The 19694-nt window shown below is 44.4% G+C and overlaps 1 protein-coding gene across 3 annotated transcripts in view; it reads right to left on the reverse strand.

Annotated features, from left to right (window-relative positions):
• Positions 1-19694, reverse strand: part of map3k19 (mitogen-activated protein kinase kinase kinase 19) — a 98135-nt gene that overhangs the window by 46800 nt on the left and 31641 nt on the right. For all 3 annotated transcript variants that reach the window (XM_085986597.1, XM_085986598.1, XM_085986599.1), the window contains one exon: positions 862-991. In XM_085986597.1, the coding sequence (XP_085842723.1) occupies positions 862-991 (130 nt within the window). The remainder of the gene's footprint in view (positions 1-861; positions 992-19694) is intronic.

Below are 19694 nucleotides of genomic sequence, written 5' to 3' on the forward strand. Positions count from 1 at the left end.
CTTCTAATAAGGCACATTCATTCACACTTAATAATGGAATCTTTATAAGACATATGTTTTCAACAGCAAGCCTTCACTATATATTTTAAAGAGAACCATCTTCATGAAAAAGGAATTGGCGAACCTTTGTTTACAAATGCACAATGCAATGATAAATTGTGTTCCAGCACATAACCTCACCACTTGCATATGACTTTCGTATGAAAAAAAATTGCATTGGCTCTTCTCCTCCTCAAATATTAAAAGATTTGCCCAACAACTTTTACCATGAAAACAGTGCTCCTTTAAATGATTCAAATAGAAAAAGACAATGATGGTCTTAAAAGAGTTGTAAAATCCCACCCGAAACACTAACAGCTTGTACCTGTTTTGATCTGTGGCACCTGGATGAGGTTTGCATACTTGAGACTGGAAGCAAACACATCCTTATTCTCTGCCTCTGTATATAATCTGCAGTACTGTTCTGCCAACAGCTTCTCACAAAGCTTGCATGTTAAGCAACCCCTGCCTTTATTGTGCATTTAGGTTCCCTGCAGCATAAGTAGTATATAGCTAGTCTGTATTCGCAGATAGATCACAGAGAGGTGCTTACATGTCCAAAGCATACCTGCCCTGATGTTATCTTGCATCTTTAGGAAGAGAACAATACCCTATTCTAAAGAAGGAAATATGATATTAAGAGTGCACTATCCATTCATACATGGCTATTAAAATTACAGTAGTATTATACAAAGAACCCATTATTGGTGTGCTGAAATGTTTGTAGGAAGTCATTGAATGAGGGACTTTTAATAATGAAACTGTATATCCTCCGTCTTCCTGGTCAAAATAATTAAAACCCAAGGTATAATATAACAGTACCTTGTTTTCGACTTTGAAATTCTGTATTTGTTCCACCGCATTGTTTGACCGAAGTGCTGCTTTTTTCAGAAGCTAAAGCCGTATTTCTACTCATCAAACAGTTTGTGGTTTGCGAGTCCTCATTGGACACCTGGAGGCCAGAAAATCGCATGAAAATTGTAAGTCATTCAGCATGCCAGATACTAAGGGGGAGAAATTTGGTACCTTAGTGTCTCCGGGGTGCGCTAACAGGGCGCTACCGGCTTTGCGACCAGGTGCGGCGATAGTGCCGATGCCCGCAAAATTGACATGGAGGTTTGCAGCAGCAGTAACCACCAGCGCCATGATCTCCTGCGCCCAGAGATCATGACGTCATTGCCATGCGCATCGCCCTGGTAGCGCCCTGGACCCGAACTTCGGTTCCACCCCCTGCAGCATCGCCGGGCGACAACACCGACAGCTGCAGGAGGCATTGTTTGGGAGGCCGGACGCTTCGGCCATGCAAATAAATGGGGATGTTGGCGCGAGTAGGAGAAAAATTTTAACAATGTTGATAATGATTTTTTTCGATTCCTCCTGAGCTGTAATCGATCAGCCCGGCACTCTGCAGGAGTGTGTGGGGCTGATCAGGCCAGATCGCAGCTGCCATCGGGGACCAACTAACTGGTCCCAATGCAGAGCCTGCAGCGCTGGCCCTTTCCTTTAAGGGAGGGAAGGAGCCTTGGATCTCGGCAGTGCTGCACGGGACATTGTGCAGCGCTGCACCACTACCGCCCCGCCTGCATCCTTTAGCACTCCAGGAAGGAAGTGGAGCGCTTGATTTAACGCTCCACTTTCTTCCTGGAGCGCAAACACCGAATTTTGCAAAAGCGGGGAATCATTAGCGCCTGGCGCTAAGTTTCCCAGCTTTCAAAAGTTAGCGCCCCAAACGGGTCGATACTGAATTTCTCCCCCTCAGAATCTTAGAATACTCTCTAAAGTGAATATTAATGAGCTATTTTAACTAAACTTAAATAATACCACACTGATTATTTCTTCACAGTAAACTTTTTAATCAGTGCTATTACTGATTTTCTCAAACTTGTATTCACTCAAAACATTTGAATGACAATGGCCCTGAATTTGTGGTCAGATGTGTACCAGAGGAATATGCCTCCGAGCTGAAAAAAAACCCCGAACGTACCTGGTGCCTCCGGAGCTTCGGACTCTTCGGGACCTGGGCCTGCAGGTGTACGCCTGCATAAAAGCCCATGGATCCCGGGGTGCATGCGGTTCACAAGCATCCCTGGGATCACGTGGGCCAGGCCAGCCAATCAAAAAGGGAGATTCCTATGACGCATATGGGGATTCCTTTTACGTACAGAATCCCCATACACATAATAGAAATCCCCAAATAAATAAGAATTCACACCACTGAAATAAAAATAAATGTTTCCATATTCAAAATGAATTAAAAGACCCTTTAATTAAGCATTTAAAATAAAAATGTAAAATTTTAAAAAAAGTAAGCATTTTAAAATGGGCCAAAATTTACCGAAACTAATTTTAAATGTATGAATGTTTAACTTATTTAAAAAAAATATTTAAACATTTATTTAAACCCTTACGCTGGTAAAAGTAGGCCTTACTAAGGGTTTCTTGGGCATTCGCTGGGCAGTGGTTGGGCAAATAGCCATACTCTGCGTCAGTGAAAGTGATTATGTAGCAGATGCGAAGGATTTGTCCAAGCGAAACTTGACTGATCGCAAGTTCCAGGTTTTCGCGCATGCACAGTGCATGCGGAAGCCCAGAACTTGCGGGGCCATTCTGAGCACTTACAACGGCATACGCATGTCATCGGCCCCGTAAAATCCGGGCCAATAATTATGCAGTTAATCAAGGTTTTTTTTAGCCTTTTGTGAATCAGCAATTTCTGTTTATTTTACTATGCTGTAAGGTTGGAAATAATGGCCCAGAATTTGCTGGAGTGGGGCAGCATTAGTTAGAAATTTATCCTCACCAATCAGCTCAAAAAATTATTGCGCTGGAAGTGTGAGCTCATAACAAGGCGGCGATGTCAACGGGGCATCTAGGACTTTGGCGAATGACAGAACCAACAGTCTATCTCTGTAACCAATCAGATTTAAGGATTGAGAAAGAAAGAGGAGCGATGGAGAAGGAAATAGAAACATAGAAGCTAGGAGCAGGAGTAGGCCATTCGGCCCCTCGAGCCTGCTCCTCCATTCAATGAGATCATGGCTGATCATCCAAATTCAGTACCCTGTCCCTGCCTTCTCCCCATATCCCTTGATCCCTTTAGCCTTAAGAAATATATCTAACTCCTTCTCATATTTAATGAATTAGCCTCAACTGCCTTGTGTGGTAGAGAATTCCACAGGTTCACCACTCTCTGGGTGAAGAAATTCCTCCTCATCTCCGTCCTAAATGGCTTACCCCTTATCCTTAGACTGTGACCCCTGGTTCTGGACTCCCCGGCCATCGGGAACATCCTTCCTGCATCTAGTCTGTCTAGTCCTGTTAGAATTTTATAAGTTTCAATGAGATCCCCTCTCATTCTTCTAAACTCCAGCGAGTATAAGCCCAATCAACCCAATCTCTCCTCATATAACATTCCTGCCATCCCAGGTATCAGTCTGGTGAATCTTCGCTGCACTCCTTCCATGGCAAGAACATCCTTCCTCAGATAAGGTGACCAAAACTGCACACATTCTCAAGATGTGGTCTCACCAAGGCCCTGTACAACTGCAGCAAGACATCCTTGTTCCTGTACTCGAATCCTCTCGCTACGAAGGCCAACATACCATTTGCCTTCTTAACCGCCTGCTGCACCTGCATGCTTACCTTCAGCGACTGGTGCACAAGGACGCCCAGGTCTCGTTGCACTTCCCCTTCTCCCAATCTATTGCCATTCAGATAATAATCTGCCTTCCTGTTTTTGACACCAAAGTGGATAACCTCGCATTTATCCACATTATACTGCATCTGCCATGCATCTGCCCAATCACCCAACCTGTCCAGATCATACTGGAGTTTCTCGGCATCCTCCTCGCAGCACACACGCCCACCTAGCTTTGTGTAATCTGAAAACTTGGAGATATTACATCTAGTTCCCTCGTCTAGATCATTAATATATATTGTGAATAGCTGGGGTCCTAGGACCGATCCATGCGGTACCCCACTAGTCACTGCCTGCCACTCGGAAAAAGACCTGTTTATTCCAATTCTTTGCTTCCTGCCTGCCAACCAGTTCTCTATCCAAATCAGTACCTTGCCCCCAATCCCATGTGCCTTAACTTTACACGCTAATCTCTTATGCGGGACTTTATCGAAAGCCTTCTGAAAGTCCAAATATACCACATCCACTGGTTCTCCCTTATCTATTTTACCAGTTACATCCTTAAAAAATTCCAGTAGATTAGTCAAGCACGATTTACCTTTTCTAAATCCATGTTGACTTTGTCCGATCCTGTCACTGTTTTCCAAGTGCTCTGCTATTACATCTTTTATAATGGAGTCTAGTGTGAATTAGCGTCAAATCAGGTACAGAAAGCGAAATAAAGAAAGGGAAATAAAAATTGGATAAAGTGAAAGAAAAAAGAGACAGAAAAAAGTATTTTCCTTTAAAAGTCTCTAACAACAATTTACTTCCTGTAGGAATGAGAATCCACAATTTAAATTGTTCCCTTTCTGGGCCAGAGAGGTTGACATTGCAAGAACATAAATCTCCTCAAAAAGGTAGAAGGGGTTAAAGGTAGTTACTCAGACTGGCAAAAGGTGGGAAGTGGTGTTCCACAAGGATCGGTGCTAGGACCATTGCTGTTTACCATATACATGAATGATTTGGACTCGGGAATCAGCAGTACAATTTCAAAATTTGCGGATGACATAGATAAATGTGAGATGGTACATTTTGGTAGGAAGAATAAGGAAGCCACATATTCCTTGGAAAATAAATGTCTAAATGGGGTAGAGGAACAGAGGAATCTGGGGGTACAGATACACAAAACACTAAAAATAGCGACACAGGTCAATGAGGCCATAAAAAAAACCAAAGCATTGGTGTTCATTTCTAGAGGGATAGAATTGAAAAGCAGAGAAGTTATGTTAAACTTGTATAGAACCTTGGTTAGACCACACTTGGAGTATGCTGAACAGTTCTGGTCTCCATATTATAAAAATGATAAAGAGGCACTAAAGAAGGTGCAAAATAATTTACTAGAATGATACCAGAACTGAGAGGTTCTACCTATCAGGAAAGATTGAACAGGCTGGGGCTCTTTTCCCTAGAAGAGAGAAGACTGAGGGGTGACCTGATCGAGGTCTCTAAGATTATGAAGGGATTTGATAGGGTAGACGTAGAGAAGATGTTTCCACTTTCAGGAGAGACCAGAACTAGAGGCCATAAATATAAGATAATCACTAATAAATCCAATAGGGAATTCAGGAGAAACTTCTTCACCAAGAGAGTGGTTAGAATGTAGAATTCGCTATGACAAGGAATAGTTGAGGCGACTAGCATAGATGAATTTAAGGGGAAGCTAGATAAACACATGAGGGAGAAAGGAATAGAAAGATATGTTAATGGGGTTAGATGAAAAAGGGTGGGAGGAGGCTCGTGTGGAGCAAAAACACCGGCATGGACATGTTGGGCCAAATGGACTGTTTCTGTGCTGTAAATACTATGCAATAGTATGTAAAAAGGTACTTATGCTGTTAAGTACCAGCCCTAACTTTATGAGGCGAGTTTAATGTGCAAATACAGCAATTTCTTGTAACACACAAGGGGAGGGGGGTTGAGGATGAGCTACCAATTCCGTGAGTCATTAAGTTGCTGAACGATTTACACATTAATAACAGCTTGCGCAATTAAACTCGCCGTTATTATGGCCGCAAATTTTGGCCCATTAAATTTTGGTAGACAGCAATCGAGGAATACTTTTGGAAATCCATGTGGATTAAAAGACTAGGGAAACTTGGTAATGAATGATAAAGGGAAAGAGAGACAGATTCAACAAAACTCTATGAACATTATACAATCCCAATATTGACCCAGACTCAGCCACATATAGAAAGCTAAACAGCAAGAAGAAGTGCTGGAAAGGATGGCCATGGAAGTGATCATGCAACATTCCCCCAGAAATGTTAAAAAGGAGTAGCATACCTTACAAAATATTTTTAACAAGGTGTAAGAAATCGTGGATTGAAAGAAATAATAGTCTGTTATGGGTTCCCTAGATCAGCAGTTTGTCTAAGTTGATGACACAGAATGATTCCAGTCATGTCAGAAAAGGAGTTATACAGAAAGCTGAATTACGAGGTCAGAACACAAAAACAGGCCTTCGAGTGGTTATAGCTAGGCCTGATAAGGGATGCAGCAAGGAGCTGTAGGATAAACAAGCTGTCTACGAGAGGGCAAAAAGACCTTTAGAACAGAGATAAGGAGCAAAATGACCTCATGAGGCTGGGCGGGGGCTGGCAGAGGTACCCTCTCCCTTGTAATTGGACAATGGGATAGGTAAAAATGATTGACACCAGGTATCCACCAATCCATCGAAATAAGGTGTAAAAACAGGCGACCGAGAGAGGAAAACAGGTAGTTAGGGACGAAGGCTTCCCTGAGGTGGCTATGGCCGAACACCTTGGTCAAGTTTAGCCTCTGAGGTAGATCAATGCTGGCTGATGGCCTAATACCTCCAACAGCTCGAGGGATGACCCAATGGAAGTGACCGCTACAGCAGACTGCAGGAATCCACCCAATCCGAGACCACTGTACTGCCTCACCATCCGGTCGTTTCGTTCCATTCCAGGGCCAAAGATCGCCCTCATCTGTCACGGGTTGTATGTCTACTGTATCTATTTCAATTGCATGGAAAAGTATTTGATTATGCTTAAACTGTAGCTCTCTAATAAAAAGCCTTACAACTCCTAAGACCCTTTGGATAATTTGTGTGTGACCTGTGATCCAAATCTTACAAAGGTTTGTGAAGAGGAAATGCTACCAGTCATGGAGAAAAGCCTGAATCATACCAGTAATAACAAGGGAAGAGCACTGCAAGTATCGGGACATTAGTTTACTGCAATTATTCAGCAAGCTCTTCGTGCCAGTACCTCTGAATTGTATCAAACCATTAGCAAGGGTAAATTAAGGGAACAGCAAATAGGATTTAGAGTTGATCAGACATTTACACTCAAACAAGTCATTGACGTGAAATGGCAGTACATCCAACCATTATTTGGGTGGTTAGCCTTTATCAACCTAACCAAAGCATATGATTTGGTTCGCAGAGAAAGCATGTGGTGGGTCCTTGAATGCTATGGTATTGGCATACCATCGAAGATCATGCAAGGATTACGTAGCTACGTAAAGTATGAAAGTGAGTGGTTCAACATTAGGATAGAGTCACCTAAGAGTGTGATATATCCTTAACAATGTTTGCCATCTTCATGGACTACATCATGATAAAAATTATAGAAAACAACAAAAAACTGGGGATAGTATGAGAACATTTGTAACAAATGCAATTGGCAGATTACACATTACTACTCTTTGACAGGTGACATACTGAACCTCTAGCACCCTATCCTGCAGTATACATGCCTGCACAGCTCCTTAAACACACAGTAACTGACTAGCGCAACCCTCAAACATGCTCCACCAGTTTGGCACCAGCACACCTGTACCTCTTGCAGACCATCTCTGCAATGACACTTGACACACAGTGATCAACTGCAAGCCTCAACTATATTCTCTCTCAGTTTTACACAAGAAGTTACCGCACAATGCCCACCAGAGGCAAACCACCAGGGGGGTATTACCTACTCTGAGAGAGGGAAGCTTGGGCCTCCACCTTTCTGAAGACCCAGATGAAAGAGGATGATGAGGACAAAGCAGAAGACCAGGGCTGTATTCTTTTATCCTTCCCTGAAAGCACACCATCCACAAGAACCCCAAATGCCTCCATCTTAACCCACCATCACTGAGCTCACCTGTTCCAGACACAAGCTCAGAGACTGGAACTGGCGGGGCTCGGGGTGGAAGGTGGGTGAAGTAACTAGTTAGCAAGAGTCAAGAAAGCTCACAAAGTATAGAGGATCCAGAAAAGTGGCAAGTGGGGGAGGTTGTAGCCACTTCGCAGAGGCTGACGAGAAGGCAACCAAAGACCTCAGAAAATATAGAAACATAGAAGATAGGAGCAGGAGTAGGCCATTTGGCCCCTCGAGCCTGCTCCGCCATTCAATGAGATCATGGCTGATCATCCAAATTCAGTACCCTGTCATTGCTTTCTCCCCATATCCCTAGATCCCTTTAGCCTTAAAAAATATATCTAACTCCTTCTTGAATATATTTAATGAATTGGCCTCAACTGCCTTGTGTGGTACAGAATTCCCAAGGTTCACCACTCTCTGGGTGAAGAAATTCCTCCTCATCTCAGTCCTAAATGGCTTACCCCTTATCCTTAGACTGTGACCCCGGTTCTGGACTCACCTGCCATCGGGAGCATCATTCCTGCATCTAGTCTGTCTAGTTCTGTTAGAACTTTATAAGTTTCAATGAGATCCCCTCTCATTCTTCTAAACTCTAGTGAATATAAGCCTAATTGACGCAATCTCTCCTCATACGTCATTCCTGCCATCCCAGGTATCAGTCTGGTGAATCTTCGCTGCACTCTCTCCATGGCAAGAACATCCTTCCTCAAATAAGGTGACCAAAACTGCACACAATACTCAAGGTATGGTCTCACCAAGGCCCTATACAACTGCAGCAAGACATTCTTGCTCCTGTACTCGAATCCTCTCGCTATGAAGGCCAACATACCATTTGCCTTCTTAACCACCTGCTGCACCTGCATGCTTACCTTCAGTGACTGGTGCACAAGGACACCCAGGTCTCGTTGCACGTCCCCTTTTCCCAATCTATTGCCATTCAGATAATAATCTATCTTCCTGTTTTTGCCACCGAAGTGGATAACCTCGCATTTATCCACATTATACTGCATTTGCCATGCATCTGCCCAATCATCCAACCTGTCCAAATCATACTGGAGATTCCCTGCATCCTCCTCACAGCACACACGCCCACCCAGCTTTGTGTCATCTGCAAACTTGGAGATATTACATTTAGTTCCCTCGTCTAGATCATTTATATATATTGTGAATAGCTGGGGTCCTAGGACCGATTCCTGCAGTACCCCACTAGTCACTGCCTGCCACTTGGAAAAAGACTTTTTATGCCAAACAAGGATGAACAAATTCTGTAGTTCATCCATGCGATCTTTAAATGTTTGCCATTGCCTATCCACCTTTAAGTAACTTTCCCCAATCCATCCTAGCCAACTCGTGCTTTATACCATCGTAGTTTCCTTTATTTAAATTCAGGACCCTAGTCTCTGAGTCAACTACTTCACTCTCCATTTTAATGAAGAATTCTATCATATTATGATCGCTCCTCCCCAAGGGGCCTCGCACAACAAGATTGCTAATTAATCCTTTCCCATTACATAATACCCAGTCTAAGATGATCTGATCTCGAGTTGGTTCCTCGACATATTGGTCCAGGAAACCATCCCGTATACACTCTAGGAATTCCTCCTCCACAGTATTGTTACTAATTTGGTTAGCCCAATCTATATGTAGAGTAAACTCACCCATGATAACTGCTGTGCCCTTATTGCATGCATCTCTAATTTCCCATTTAATGCCATCCCCAACCTCAGCATTACTGTTTGGGGGTCTGTATACAACTCCCACTAACATTTTCTGCCCCTTGGTATTTCTCAGCTCTGCCCATACAGATTCCACATCATCAGAGCTAATATCCTTCCTTACTATTGTGTTAATCTCCTCTTTAACCAGCAATGCAACCCCACCTCCTTTTCCTTTTTTCCTGTCCTTCCTGAATATTGAATACCCCTGGATGTTGAATTCCCAGACTTGGTCTCCGTAATTCCAATTATATCATATCCGTTTACATCTATTTGCACAGCTAATTCATCCACCTTATTACAAATGCTCCTCGCATTAAGACAAAAGCCTTCAGGCTTGAATTTTTAACACTCTTAGTCCTTTTAGAATTATTATTTACTGTGGCCCTGTTTGATTTACACCCTTGATTTCTCTGACTGCCACTTTTGCTTTTCTCCTTCCTGTCTTTTGTTTCTATCCTTGCTTCCCTTTCCTCTGTCTCCCTGCACAGGTTCCCAACCCCCTGCCATTTTAGTTTAAACCCTCACCAACAGCACTAGCAAATACTCCCCCTAGGACATCGGTTCTGGTCCCGCCCAGGTGCAAACCATCCAGTTTGTACTGGTTCCACATCCCCCAGAACTGGTTCCAATGTCCCAGGAATTTGAATCCTTCCCCCTTGCACCATTTCTCTAGCCACATATTCAGCTGAAATATCCTTCTATTTCTACTCTGACTAGCACGTGGCACTGGTAACAATCCTGAGATTACTATTTTGAGGTCCTATTTTATAATTTACCTCCTAACTCCCTATATTCAGCTTTTAGGACCTCATCCCATTTTTTACCTATATCGTTGGTACCTATATGCACGACAACTGGCTGTTCACCCTCCCCCTCCAGAATGCCCTGCAGCCGCTCCGAGACATCCTTGACCCTTGCACCAGGGAGGCAACATACCATCCTGGAGTCTCGTTTGTGGCCGCAGAAATGCCTATCTATTCTCCTTACAATAGAATCCCCTATCTCTATAGCTCTCCCACTTTTTTTCCTCCCGTCCTGTGCAGCAGGACCACCCATGGTGCCAGGAAGTTGGCTGCTGCTGCCTTCCCCCAATAAGCCATCCCTCTCAACAATATCCAAAGTGGTATATCTGTTTGAAAAGGGGATGGCCACAGGGGCCCCCTGCACTACATGCCTGTGCCTACTGCTCTGCTCGGTGGTCACCCATTCCCTTCCTGCCTGTGCAGCCTTTACCTGCGGTGTGACCAACTCCCTAAACGTGTTATCCACAATGTGCTCAGCATCACGAATGCTCCAGTATGCATCCTGATAATCTACATCCTAGGGTACTTAAGGAAGTGGCCCTAGAAATAGTAGATGCATTGCTGGTCATCTTCCAAAATTCGATAGACTCTGGAACAGTACCCATGGATTGGCGGGTAGCTAATGTTACCCCACTGTTCAAAAAGGGTGGTAGAGAGAAAACGGGGAATTACAGACTGGTAAGCCTGACATCGGTAGTGGGGAAAATGCTAGAGTCCATTATAAAAGATGTAAGCACTTGGAAAAAAGTGACCGGATCGGAAAAAGTCAACATGGATTTACAAAAGGTAAATCGTGCTTGACTAATCTACTGGAATTTTTTGAGGATGTAACTGGTAAAATAGATAGGGGAGAACCAGTGGATGTGGTGCATTTGGATTTTCAAAAGGCTTTCGATAAGGTCCCGCATAAGAGATTAGCGTGTAAAATTAAGGCACATGGGATTGGGGGCAAGGTACTGACTTGGATAGAGAACTGGTTGGCAGACAGAAAGCAAAAAGTTGGAATAAATGGCTTTTTTTAAAGGCAGTGACTAGTGGGGTACCGCAGGGATTGGTCCTTGGACCCCAGCTATTCACAATATATATTAATGATCTGGACGAGGGAACTAGATGTAATATCGCCAAGTTTGCAGATGACACAAAGCTGGGTGGGCGTGTGTGCTATGAGGAGGATTCCGAGAAACTCCAGTATGATTTGGACACGTTGGGTGATTGGGCAGAAGCACGGCAGATGCAATATAATGTGGATAAATGCGAGGTTATCCACTTTGGTGTCAAAAACAGGAAGGCAGATTATTATCTGAATGGCAATAGATTGGGAGAAGGGGAAGTGCAACGAGACCTGGGCGTCCTTGTGCACCAGTCGCTGAAAGTAAGCATGCAGGTGCAGCAGGCGGTTAAGAAGGCAAATGGTATGTAGGCCTTCGTAGTGAGAGGGTTTGAGTACAGGAACAAGGATGTCTTGCTGCAGCTGTACAGGGCCTTGGTGAGACCACATCTTGAGAATGTGTGCAGTTTTGGTCGCCTTATCTGAGGAAGGATGTTCTTGCCATGAAAGGAGTGTAGTGAAGATTCACCAGGCTGATACCTGGGATGGCAGGAATGATGTATGAGGAGAGATTGGGTCGATTGGGCTTGTACTTGCTGCAGTTTAGAAGAATGAGAGGGGATCTTATTGAAACTTATAAAATTCTAACACGACTAGACAGACTAGATGCTGGAAGGATGTTCCTGATGGTTGGGGAGTCCAGAACCAGGGGTCACAGTCTAAGGATAAGGGGTAAGCCATTTAGGACAGAGATGAGGAGGAATTTCTTCACCCAGAGAGTGGTGAACCTGTGGAATTCTCTGCAAAAGAAGGCAGTAGAGGCCAATTCATTAAATATATTCAAGAAGGAGTTGGATATATTTCTTAAGGCTAAAGGGATCAAGGGATATGGAGAGAAGGCAGGAACAGGGTACTGAATTTGGATGATCAGCCATGATCTCATTGAATGGCGGAGCAGGCTCAAGGGGCCGAATGGCCTACTCCTGCTCCTATCTTCTATGTTTCTATGTATCCATCCGCAGCTCCAGCGCCGCAATGCGGTCTGTCATTAGCTGCAGCTGGATACACTTCCCGCACACATGGTCATCAGGGACACAGGAAGTGTCCCTGATTTCCCACATAGTGCAGGAGGAGCATGCCACGGGGCCGAGCTGTGCTGCCATGACTTACCCTTTAATTAATTTAAATTAAATTAAATCAAATTAATACCACTAATTACACTACAATTAAATGATATACTCAAGGGCCCTTGTTTACCAGCACTCCCCGCTACACAACAGAGACCCTAGAAACTATAAACCACAAGAATTAAGTTTGGAAAAAAGCGAGAAAGAGAGAAATACTCACCTACCAATCACTTACCTGCTTTCTGGTGATGTCACACTTCAATTACTTTTTACTTCTCTCCTCTCGCTGACTCTGTGCCTTTCGCAGGTCCGCCGCTCAGCTTTGATCCCAGGCCTCCTCTCCGCACTCTTTTTATCCTCCTCTCACTGACTCTGTGCCTCTTGCAGGTCCACCACTCAGCTCTGATGGCTCAGCTCAGCTCAGAATTCTGGCACCAAGATTTCATGGGCACTCACCTCAAAAGACACATGTATCAGCAACATCAGAGGTAAGTGATTGCTCTAGGGATGATCTACTGTACCGTGATTTGTGGCATCTCACAGGTCCGCTGCAGAGTCCACACCTCTGATTGGCAGAGCAGGCTCGAGGGTCCGAAAGGCCTACTCTTGCTCCTATTTCTTATGTAACATCATGGAGGCATTGTCTGGCCTGCAAAAACCTATACAGCAAGTGGCATCTGCATTAAGGTCTACAGTAGATCCCTCAGTAAAAGACGGACAGTAGTGGGTTTCCACCTCCATGGAAGCATGGAGTGAAGCTGTGGCAGCATTAGGAGAAATATTGGAGGGCAACTTTAATCATGCCTTCTAGTCCTTGGGTAATTCAATGACCCTGGGCTTCCAGGATTTAGCGGCTGATGATTGGGGCCACAGACCCATTGTCAATTTGAAGGGTGGTGGTTGGAGTCCAAATGCATGATGATGCCCTCTCTCAGGACAGTAGCACATGCCAGGACTCCTTCATGCTCAGAGTACTATGCCAGTGAAATTCAGCAGGTGAGACCAGGCTGCCCAGAGCTCCCTCCAGAGATGCAGTCATCAGCTATTTCATGCCAGGTTTCAGCTGCCATGAGTTGAGAGCCACCTCAGACCCATGGCCCTTTAGTACCAGGAGCCCACCACTCCCTACCTGCCTGACTCTCATGGAATTGTTAGGTGCTGCACTAGAATAGGTAATGGGAAGCCACGTCAAGGCACCAGGCATATATATTATGAAACAATAGATTGACTGTTTGGTTGTATCTGGTCAAGTTCAAGGTGCACTTACTTTGCTTGTATTTATTCATGGAAGCTGCTTTGTACATTGCCATTGTCATATGATGGTTGACTGTGCACTTATTCAGTTCTGAATTACTAGTGGAGGCCTGTTTATTTTTAGCTATTTCTGTATTAAGCTTCAATATACACTTATTCTGTTCTATGGGGGCTGGTTTATATTTTGCCATTGATGTATTCAGGTTGAATGTTATGCTTTGTTATTCATGGAGGCTTGTTTGTGTTTTGCTCTTCTTTTTCTATTAAAGTTGAATGAACACTTATTCTCTGGTTTGTTAATCATGGAGATCACAGTCATACTGGAAAGGGTGCACTCACTTGATGCAGACTTACTCATGCAGGTCATAACAATTGGCACAGTCATATTAGGGGAAAAAAGGCTGATGAGTTGTCATGTGCTTGGGTGTGCATTGGTTTCAGACAATCTTTATTGGCAAGTGGGGGAGAAAGTGAGCAAGCTATGTTCTGCAGATGGAAGCAATCGGGTTCTGAAGGTCTCTGTAGCGAGCTACCCTTTGACACTCTGTAACAGGCTGCTTCAAGTGATGGCACATCTGAGCAGACGTCATCTATGGGCTCTAGAGCCTGCAGCTCAGGACTTTCTGGTGCAACAGTCTCCTTGCCTGGTATGTCCCTTTTTGTAATGCAAAATTTTAAAGTGCGCAGCAGGCCACAATTATTCTTGCCACCCTCTCTGGCATGTACTGAAGACACCCCTAGCTTGTCCAGGCATCTGAATCAGCCTTTCAGAAGCCCTATGGTCCTCTCCACCACCTGTCTGGTCACTGCACAGGCTCTATCGTAACACACCTCTGTTTCATCGCAGGTCACATGGAATGGTGTCATAAGCTAGGGCATCATGAGTGGTTGTGGTTGTTGGATGCCAATCATTTCAGCCCCAGGACATTGCTGCAGGTGTTCCTCAGGGCAGTGTCCCAGGCACAACCATTTTTAGCTGCTTCATCAATGACCTTCCCTCCATCATAAGATCAGAAGTGGGGATGTTCACTGATGATTGCACAGTGTTCAGTTCCATTCGCAGCTCCTCAGACAATGAAGCAGTCCATGCCCGCGTGCAACAAGACCTGGACAACATTCAGGCTTGTGCTGATAAGTGGCAAGTAAAATTCACGCCACACAAGTATATCGCCGTTCCTTCATCGTTGCTGGGTCAAAATCCTGGAACTCCCTCCCTAACAGCACTGTGGGAGTACCTTCACACGGACTGCAGCGGTTCAAGAAGGTGGCTCATCACCACCTTCTCAAGGGCAACTAGGGATGGGCAATAAATGCTGGCCTTGAACGAATAAAAAAAGTGCCAGGCAATGACTATCTCTACCTTCCTGTTGATGTATTGCAGTGGGTTCCAAGTTGGTGCCTTTCTGAGCCACATGGGTGCTACTGATAGCCTCCTGCACCGTACGGAAGCCAGCAAGCCTGTAAAATTGAATGCCACTGTCTCTCTGCTCCATGTGGCTCATGCCACAGTTGATGAAGTCAGGTGCTGGCAAAAAGTATGCTAACGTAAAAGGAAGAAGACCATGGGAATGCAATAAATCAGATGACACATGATGACTGAGAGAGATCAGGAACACCGTATGACCAAATGAAAGGGCAGGGAGAATGCACAAGACAGGAGTAAATGATGAGCTGCTATGAATGCCTCATTTTACCATATGGTGGAGCAAAAAATAAAGTTACAACACTGTACCAAACTACATGAGAGCAAAATCCAATTCAGGTTAATGCCTGACAGGAAACTCTTCTAAGTAGCCCCTGCTTGTCTATAACTCTGTGTCACAGTGTTTGTAATAATGTTGAATAAATTGAGGTTAAGAAAATATTAAATTATGAAAGTATCTTTGTTTCTATAAAGTAGGATCAAGTTGCTGGAATAAGACAACATCACCTTTAATAATATCAGCCTGAAAGAGTTTATTTGTGCACAAATGAATAAAACTTCTAAATTCTGTCAACTGAAAGAAATGTTATTTAAATAACCCCCAAAGTCAATGAAGAGTATTTGATTATTATAGTCAAACCTGGTTTATTACCTGGCTTCTGTGATTGCTGGCAACCATCTGTTTATAGATGCTGACCATTGCTGCCATTAGACAAAGACCAGCTACTCCTGGCTCTCAGTAGACAAATTATCAAAACTATAGCCTTTGTAAGGTCAGCTGATAAAAGGAGTAACCTGATTCAAGAGCTACAGCTTCATAAGTTAGTAAAGTATTCCTTTATTTATCATTCTTTTAAATGCAGGGTGTACTTATCTCTGGATACTTTTTCCAAAAGATTTGTTTATCTTGGGCCAGTAATTCCTGTCCCAACGCGTGAGTACGGATGGGGTACTCACGCGTGGGCCCGGAGGAATTGCCGGTTTTCAGCATGCACAGCGCATGCGGGGAAAACCGACATTTCCTCTCCTCTGACCCAAGGGGTTAAGAATCGGAACGCGTGTGAGGTTTCAGGTAGCGAGTGCGCGCTGAACTTCCTTTTTTTTTGAAGAGTTGCCCGTGGGGAAAAGACTCCGGTTTTTACGCGTGAAAAAAGCAGCCGTAAGTACTTACTTTTAACAGGTAAGTGGTCTATTAAGTAAAATTAGAAAATTTTTTCACAGGTTCATTATTTTTGAAGACTTTACAGTAAGGTAAGTGTATTTTTAGCTCCGATTTTTTATATTATAATTTTTTTCAAAATTTAAAATTATTGTTCAAAATAGATTTTTACAGTTATTTATAGTTTATTTAAGTAGTGCGATGTTTTTTTAAATTTTCTTTCAAGTTTAAGTAGTGTTTTGGGGCCAGGAGTTTTCATAAGTTTGACAGTTCTTACTATCTAACTCATGAATGAACTTTTGCAACCTCCCATTGGTTGCCCAGTGCTCACGTGATCCCAGCCGGCTCATCGCACTAAGTACGCCGCTGGGTCATGCACGCACAGCGCGGCAGGACCTGAAGCGGGCCAGTGACAGGAAATGCAATGCGTGCCAGGATTGAAATGTCAGCGCACCGGGTAAGTGCACATCGGGGGCTTGCACGCGCGGCAAGCCCCCGAACCTAATTTCTGGGCCATTGTGTTCAGTAGATTAATCCAAATAATATGAGATTTATAGGATAAGGAAAGTCCAGAGGGAGTACTTTTATTTCAAAGTATTTCCTTACTGTCTATTGAAAAATACAGCTATAAAAATATTAATTGACATTTTAAACATCAATCTGGATGCATAGTCACGGCCCCCTACTCATACTGCCTTTGAGAGGGTATAGAGGCAAACAACTCAGATGATCCGAAGTATTAGGAATTTCAATTCTGAAGGAAGATTAAGGAAATTGGCTCTCTGTGGAAAAAGAGACTTCAAAAAGTTTAAATTCATGGGGGGCGATTTTGTTAATGGGGGCGCATTGGAGGCGGGACTGCTGCTTGGCGGGTCGATGTCCTGCCTCCACCGATTTGTAGCCAACCCATGCCATTTTCCCTTGATTGACCTTGTTAAGCCCGCCCAGCGGGCTTAGCAGGCCAATTAAGGGAAAGCCGGTTGCAGAGAACGTCAACGTATGACATTTCATCTGTCAAAAACTTTTGACAGATGAATTGTCATCATTTGGCAGCTCTGTGTAGCTGTCAAACAGTGACATTATCTGTAGTTTGACGAGGTCTTAGACCTCATCAAACTTTTTTTTACAGAAATGAGATGGTTGTTGCATCTGAGAATGCAACGGCCATCTCTCATCTGCAACACGCAGGTCCGAGACTCTCCACATACACACCGACTGAAGCCTGCAGGAAGAAACAAAGGTAAGTACACTTTTACTAACGCTTTGCACTTACCTCAGACATTCACCTCTATACTCTTGCACCCATCACTTATCTTCACAGCACACTTTTGCATGCCCCCGACCCCCACAGTCCCAGTACTCGCCTCGCTGACCTGGCGAGTTTTGGAGCCTTCGGGAAACCCGCACTTGTGAGGGCAAAAAGGGGATAATCCTATTTTCTGCCTATTAACTACCTGTTAACAGGCAGTTAATAGGCTTTAATCTCTTCCTGTCTCTAAGGAGATGGAACCCGCCGCAGGACGGCTACCCGCTTCCTAGGAAGATGGCATGGAGGCGGGTTGGGGGCAGGTTGGGCACCCACCCCCAAATTCTGCCATTTTCCCGGCAGTCCCGCCTCCATACCCGCCTCCCCAGGGCTGGCAAGATCACCCCCCTGGTTTGAAGATTGTGAAGGGAACTGACAAAACTCCAGGCAAATTATTTACCACGTTGAGTTCAAATATCAGGAGACTCAAGTTAAATATTAAGAAATTCAGAGGAAGAAGAGATGTCAGGTGGAACTTTTTCCCACCCAAAAGGTAATAGATCCATGGAATAAGTCAACAGGGAAGGTCATTGGAATAGGTTCAAGAGACAATTAGATGCATTTTCGGAAAGATAAGCGATTGAAGAAGGAGACCGGAAGGAGCAGACCTGGAGGGAGAACAGCGAGAGCGGAGCAGTTCAAAGGAGCGGCAGCAACTCAACAGAGGCAGCTTTTGAAAAAGTGACGCCAGAGTAAAAAGAGTGACATCGACACAAGGGGAGGAGCTGATTGGTGAGTAGCTGGGGAGTGTATGTTTTTTTAAGTTTATAAGTTTATTTCTACTAAGTTAGTTAATAGCCTATTAAATAGAAGGAAAAAGCTGATTGGTGAGTAGCTGGGGAGTGTTTTTTGTTAAGTTTTAAGTTTATTTCTGCTGGGTTAGTTCTTAGTCTATTAAATAGGGGCATGGCAGGGCTGCTCAGTCCCATGGAGTGCACATCCTGTGCCATGTGGGAAGTCCTGGACGCTTTGCGTAGCCTGGACGACCACATATGCGGGAAGTGTCGCCAACTACAGCAACTCGAGCTGCGGTGCATCCGCGAGGCTGAGAGTTACGTGGATAGCACGTTTCTAGAGGTGGTCACCCCACAGCTTAAGAGTATGCAGGCAGATAGAGAATAGGTGGCCACCAGACAGAAGAGGAGGACCAGGCAGGTAATGCAGGAGTCCCCGGAGTGCATCGCGCTGTCCAAACAGTATTCTGTTCTGAGTACTGGTGATGGCGATGGTTCCTCTGGAGAGTGCAGCCAGAGTCAAGTCCACAGCACCACGGGTGGCTCAGCTGTACGGGGGGGAGGAAAAAGATTGGAAGAGCAATAGTGGTAGGGGATTTGATAGTTAGGGGAGCAGATAGGCGTTTCTGCAGCCGTAGACGTGACTCCAGGATGGTGTGTTGCCTCCCTGGTGCCAGGGTCAAGGATGTCACTGAGTGGCTGCAGGACACTCTGAGGGGGGAGGGTGAACAGCCAGAGGTCGTTGTCCATATTGGTACCAAGGACATAAGCAGAAAGAGGGCTGAGGTCCTGCAGGCAGAGCTTAAGGAGCTAGGAGAGAGATTAAAAAGCAGGACCTTAAAGGTAGTAATCTTTGGATTACTCCCGGTGCCATGTGCTAGTGAGTACAGGAATAGGAGGATAGAACAGTTGAATGCGTGGCTGTAGAGCTGGTGCAGGAGGGAGGGCTTTAGATTCCTGAGGCACTGGGACCATTTCTGGAGAAGGTGGGACCTGTACAAGCCGGATGGGTTACACCTCAACAGAGCTGGGACAATATTCTCATGGGGAGGTTTGTTAATGCTGTTGGGGAGGGTTTAAACTAACTTGGCCAGGGGATGGGTACCAGCATATAGGAGTAGAAAAGATGAATAAGGTGCATAAAAGAGTGAGTGTGTTGGATAGTACTAGTGAAGATAGTACTAGAGACGGTAGTAGTACCATATTAGATAGCAGCAGACTAAGAAAGACTACGAAAAAATGGGTTTAGAATGCATGTACGTAAATGCACAAAGTGTGGTGAATAAGGTTGGTGA

This window comes from Somniosus microcephalus, chromosome 4 (genome assembly GCF_052327205.1).
Source record: "Somniosus microcephalus isolate GS21.2 chromosome 4, FLI_Smic_1.0, whole genome shotgun sequence".
NCBI classification, from domain to species: domain Eukaryota; kingdom Metazoa; phylum Chordata; class Chondrichthyes; order Squaliformes; family Somniosidae; genus Somniosus; species Somniosus microcephalus.